The 6,000-nt window shown below is 54.0% G+C and overlaps 2 protein-coding genes across 2 annotated transcripts; both read right to left on the reverse strand.

Moving 5' to 3' along the window:
- Nucleotides 1-2: 2 nt before the first annotated feature.
- On the reverse strand, nucleotides 3-755 carry LOC118858314 (keratin-associated protein 10-3-like). The gene has a single exon (XM_036768811.1). The coding sequence runs from the start codon at nucleotides 753-755 to the stop codon at nucleotides 3-5; it is 753 nt and encodes a 250-aa protein (XP_036624706.1).
- A 4,346-nt stretch (nucleotides 756-5,101) lies between these two features.
- Nucleotides 5,102-5,545, reverse strand: LOC118857418 (keratin-associated protein 4-6-like). Its single transcript, XM_036768108.1, has one exon. It carries the CDS (start codon nucleotides 5,543-5,545, stop codon nucleotides 5,102-5,104), a length of 444 nt encoding a protein of 147 aa, XP_036624003.1.
- Between the last annotated feature and the right edge of the window lie 455 nt (nucleotides 5,546-6,000).

The raw sequence follows: 6,000 nt of genomic DNA on the forward strand, positions 1-6,000 counted from the left end.
GATCAACAGCAAGATTTTTGGCCACAGCTGGTAGTGCCACAGGAGGGTTTGCAGCAGGTGGGCCGGCAGATTAGGGACACAGAGGAGGAAGGACGGCAGCAGGTTGGGGCTAAACAGCGGGAGGGTGCACAGCAACAGGAGGAGGAGGATGTGGTGGTGCAGCAGGAGGGTCTGCAGGAGAGAGGCACACAGCAGGTGGCTGGGCTGCACATGGGCCTGAAGATGAGGGACACACAGGGGGCAGGGCGACAGCAGCTGGGCTGGCAGCAGGAGGAGGCTGGACAACAGGCTGTGGTCACACAGGAGCTGGGCTTGTAGCACATGGGCAGGGTGATGTAGCAGCTGGGTTTGCAGCAGAGTGGGACAGAGGAGCAGGACTGCACCGCACACGGAGGGGCAGCACAGCTAGGGGCTTGGCAGCAGGACTGCTGGCAGCATGATGGAGAGCAGGAGGAGGTGCAGACAGACTGGCAGGGACTGGGTTCACAGGCTGGCTGGCAGGTGGCCGGCATGCAGCAGACTGGGCGGCACAGCAGGGTCAGGCAGGAGGCTGGCGTGCAGCATGGGGCTGGGCAGCAGCAGGGGGCACAGCAGCTGGGCTCACAATAGGTCTCTGGGCAGTCATCCAGTTGCCAGGAGGAGCCTGTGTCAGAACTGGGCAGGCAGATGTTGCTGCCACAGCTCGTGTCACTGGAGCAGACAGAGATGGCTGAGGATGTGGGAACACAGGGCCCAGAAAAACAGGTGTCTGCCATGGTAGGAGGAGCTGTGTTGGGGGCCTTGGTCAGCAAAGAGTGGGAAAGGGGTGTGAGTGAGGGACTGAGTGCCTGAGACTGGGAGGAGCTTGAGCCTAACTGGGACTGTGCTTGTGGGTCTGTGTGGTTGAGGGTCTGTGTATGTGTGGGTGTGGGTGTGAGTGTAGCTGTGGGGCTGTGTGTGAAGGTAGGGTAGCCTGGTGGGCTTTTATATGCCTCCTGTAGGAGGATGTACCCAGGGGAGACTGAGTCTTCTTCCCTGTTGTTGTTTATGGCTGGCTGCTTCCCTCAGAGCCCATCATTAGGTGACGGTGACATTGTCTAGGAGATGGCCAGTGGCCCATAAACACCAATTTGGTTTCCATTTCCATTCTTTAGTAAACACCTATGAGTCCTCTACTCCTAGCCTGACATGGGGCTAAGTCCTGAGCATCCAGTGACAGAAGGGTAAGCTGGTGGGCTTAGGGTGCCCTGAGCAGAGACAAGCACCTTCGGGCTAAGTCAGGAGGGGAGAGCACTGACAGACATGATCAGGGAGGCTTCTCATACGAGGGCCAAGCAGGGAATTCCTGGAGATGGGTGGGAAATGAAGGAGGGGCATTCTGAGCCTTCCCGGCAGTTTGGGGAGACCAGCAGGCCAATTTGGCTAAGTGTACCATTTACACTAAACCGTGTTGTTCAGGATGTCTGGAGAGCAAGTGAAGAAGTTGGCAGGACCACATAGTTGTTTGTGTTCTGTTTGATGGCTGGTACTTGGGGCATAAAGTGACATGATCAGGCCTGGGCCTTCAGGACATCAAGGGTCAGCTTCCAGCGTGGAAGAGCCAAACATGCAGCTTCCAGTAGCATCAAGGGAGGCAGAACCAGATGAAAATGTATTGGGGGAATATTGAACAAAATGAATTAAAACACAGTAAAACAGCGACAAAGTCCAGTTTTAAACCTAGTTGATATGCAATCCACAGGGATCCTTATGTACCTGTTAGTGGTACCTGTTTCTTTTTGTATATGTAATCCCTGGTCTAGAGAATGGATTGGAAAGAGGAAAGACTGGAGACCACTTAGTAGGGCTACTTCACTATTCCAGGTGATGCTGATTAAGCCCTTATCTGGGCTGGTGGAAGTATGGGTGAGGAGATGGAAATTGGAAAGAGTATGTGAGAATGAGAGAGAGAGAGAGAGAGAGAGAGAGAGAGAGAGAGACAGGTAGACAGAGACAAACAGAGACAGAGAGATAGGGAGAGGCAGAGATGGAAAAATAGTGGGAGAGAGAGAGAAAGGGAAAGACAGAGACAGAGATAGAGATGATGAGAGAGATAGAGAGTCAGACAAACAGAGAACATTAGAATTAACAAGGAGCCTCCTAGAAGAGGTAGGAGATGAGGGGATCACAGCCACACCTAGATCAATTGCCCCGGGCAAGGAGAACCTCCCATTCTTGGTCTCACCAGCCCCAGGGAGGAGAGAGGGGATGGTGTAGCAGGTATTTGGGGGTTGGCAACAGGAAGGAAAGAGCAAGCCCCAAGGCACAGCCTCTGTTTTCTCTGTCAAAGGGGAGGCAAGGTCTCCTCAGAGGGAGGAGCTGAGGCTGCTGGATTATGTTTGGAGAGAGGAGATCTGGAGCAGCCACAGGTGAGAGAAAGGCAGGTGTCCAGAGATCAGTCAGGGCACTGCCTCCCATCAGGGAGCTCTCAGTCAAGATTAGAGGGGATAAGTTGCTCAGTCCGGCCAGGTGACTGTTTCAGGGTCATTCTGAAGCACAGCATGAGAGCAGAGAAGGCTGATGGTTTGGGATTCTGCTGGTTGGTCCAGAGTTTTCTTCAGGCCCTGAAGCCACTGTGGATTCTGGAGGGGGGTGGTCAGGTCTTTCCTTGCAGGCCTGTGGGGACATTTGTTATGAATGGGGGCGGGGGGGGGCGGAGGAGGGGGAAGGCTGCCTGGCAGTGAGAGATGTCCAGGTCCAGCCCTCAGGTGTCTGTTGTGGCCTGGACTGGTGTAACAGTGAGGCAATAATAACAGTGTAGATGATAATTATCAAAATGCCCGTGTAATTCTGTATCACCAACTACGTGAGACTGTCCACATAGAAGGTAGAAGAAGCAAACCATTTATTCAGACACCGGAGAACCGGATCCCACAAGCCATTTATCCAGTCTATCACAGCGGTAAAACACAGCCCGGCCATCCCCAGATCTCTCCGACCCCCGGCTGGGGCCTTCCCAAAGACAAGCTCACAGCACAGCTAAGTCGGTCTATTCAGCTCTAACAACCACGAAGGCGGCTGTTAGGAGCCACCAGCAGCCATAACTGCTCCCTCCCTCCCTCTCCCTCCCCCTCCCCATCTCCCTCTCCCCCTCCCTCTCTCTCTCTCCCTCCCTCCCTCCCTCTCTCTATCTCTCCCTCTCCCTCCCTCCCTCCCTCTCCCTCTCCCTCTCCCTCCCTCCCCCTCTCCCTCTCTCTCTCTCTCTCTCTCCCCCTCCCCGCCTCTCTCTCTCCCTCCTCCCTCTCCCTCTCTCCCTCTCCCCCTCCCCCTCTCCCTCTCCTCCTCTCCCCCTCTCTCTCTCAGCATTTCCTGTGACATAACTTCCTTTTCCTGTCAGGAAACTCCTTCCACCACATGTGTCTTAGGCTTCCTGTGACGTAAACAGGTCGCATGGCCTATTAATGGATGGGAAAGATCTTCAAATCTAAATTGCTACTGCAGCTGGCCATTGTTTGAATACAAAATGCACCCTTGCCAAAAAGACTATTTTACAGAGAACTCACAAAGGGCATGCATTCACATGGAGGTCACAAAAAGTGATACAAGGAAACTCTTAACTTTGGAATTGATTTGTGACATGGCAGACACTGGCACAGGACCTCCCGGCATGGCGTGCCCACGTCAGAGGAGGCGCTGTGCTCTGTGAGCGAAGCAGAATTGAAGTAGCCCAAAAGAAATGTGAGATGTGCAAATTTACAATGTTCACATGCGCTACTTGCACCGTCCTCTGTTAGACCTTCTGAGCTGGTGTTGGGCAGATCAGCCACAGTCGGACACGCTGGACCTTGACTCTAGCATAGCCGTTGCTTTTTGATCCTGTTCCAGAATGAAGGAGAAGCAGTGGGAATCCTCTGGCAACTAGCATCAACCAGCACAAGACCCCCACACCCCACAGATGCACAGAGGTACACCACCACCACACACACACACACACACACACACACACACACAGAGAGAGAGAGAGAGAGAGAGAGAGAGAGAGAGAGAGAGCTAAGGTCCTCACTGCTGTCCTGCTCATGATCTACAAGATTCCCTGACACTTCTCTTATCTCTGGCCCTGACTGCACCTAAGTGGTGCTCCAAGAAGTGCCAGGAGAAATGACCTGGATTCTCTCCCACAAACCACAGGAGGTCTGGAACCTTGCCCCCAGTAAAGGCTGGTCATCTGCTCTAATGATGAACAGAGCACAAGGCAGTGTCCACTCAGGGGAACTTCCTGCCCATCCAGTCCTTGTTTATTAAGCACCTACTATGTGCCCATCCACTCCTTGTTTATTAAGCACCTACTATGTGCCTCCTATGAGAGGAGGATAAAGGATTCAGGGAGGGAGGGGTGAAACCTGGGGGCACGTGGTGTTGTGGGAGCTTGTTCTGTGGAGGTGAAACCTGTCGGAGCAGCAGATGGAAAGTGGGGGGACCTGGGAGCCCAGTCTCTGCCCTCTCCAAAGGAAGGCTCTGGGAGGAATCTGACACTGCCTCCTGCCCTCCAATCAGGGGGCTCCAAAGCTGACGAAATCCTTAAGGGGCCATTAGCCAAATCCCTTCTAGGTGCCCATGGGTTGGTCTTGTCCCTCTTGGGCCATGATATCTCCCCAGAAATTATGAGAAACTCCCTCCTACCCCTCTGTGAGCCTACCTGCCACCCCCTACACCATTAGGCTTCAGAAAATAGAGGCACCAAGTGCTTTTTAGATGTGTCTAATTTTGAGTTTATTACATACTTGTTTTGGGGTGTCACTGGGGTGGGTGACACTACAGTGGCCACAAGGCAGGGAGGAACATTGTGGAAAGTCAGACCCTGGTGTCCCGGGATTTCCCTTTGAGGGAGGCATGGAAGGGTCCCTCTGGGAATGGGCTCCTGTTCCATACTGGTATTCATGGGGCATGATGATGCCCAGCTGATTTCTGACAACAGTGAGCTAGCCTGGGTCCCATGGGTTGTGAGTCACAGCAGAACCATAGGTTGACTCCACCATGTGGGATAGAAGTGAGGGCCCCTGCTCAGTGGCAAGTGGCCTTGACCACGGTGATCTGAGAAGTGGGTGCTCCAGACTCTTCTCAAGTGAACTGGGACAACAGGTACTCAGCAGCAGGAGGGGGTGCAGGAGGGTCCACAGAGCAGGGAGGTGCAGGAGGCCTGGCAGGAGGGGATCCTACAGGCCACAGGTTTGCAGCACAGGGGCACACACAGAGCGGGTTTGCAGCAGATAGGCAAGCAGAAGGCAGACTGGCAGAGGCTGGGCACACAGCAGGAAGCCTGGCAGGAGCTGGGCATGCAGCAGGTGGGGCTGCAGGGGCCAGCCTGGCAGTAGGTGGATTGGCAGGGGCTGCCTCCACAACATGAGGGGGAGCAGCTGCCAGCTCCACAGGCTTCCTGGCAGGTGGTCACCACGGGGCACAGTGGGCGGCACAGCAGGGCCACACAGGAGGCCGGTCGGCAGCAGGGACGGACACAGCACACTGGCTTGCAGCAGATAGGCACAGAGCAGGTCGGCTGGCAGCCAAGAGAGCAGCTGGTGTGGCGCATGTTGTCTGGACTGGGTGGGATCTTGGTAGAGGAGCAGGAGAGGAGTGATGGATTTGGACAGCTCCTTCCCCCCTCACCAAGGCTTTTATACCTCTTTGCAGAGGGTGTATTTGTGTGTGGGTCTTTGTGTGCTTTTGTCCGTGTGTATGTGTGTCTGTGTGTGTGTGTGTGTGTTTGCATGTGCCTGTGTGTGTGTGAGTGTTTGTGCCACAGCAACCAACAGTAGCTGTTTTCTTTCTTGTTGTCCCTCCTACCCTTCCCATTCCCAAACAACTAATGAAGCTTCTGTAGATATACTTACCCAGTGTTTCTTTGACCCTCAGAAGTTTTCCTTGGGGGCTTGAGCATAATTTGGATCTTCTTAGAGGCCACTGTCCCCCTAGTTTAATTATATCTACCTACTGATTCCTCCTTCTTCCTTCAAAGCCAAACCCAAGGCTTTTAGGTGAGTCTTT

Source organism: Trichosurus vulpecula, chromosome 7 (genome assembly GCF_011100635.1).
Source record: "Trichosurus vulpecula isolate mTriVul1 chromosome 7, mTriVul1.pri, whole genome shotgun sequence".
In the NCBI taxonomy this organism is placed as follows: Eukaryota; Metazoa; Chordata; class Mammalia; order Diprotodontia; family Phalangeridae; genus Trichosurus; species Trichosurus vulpecula.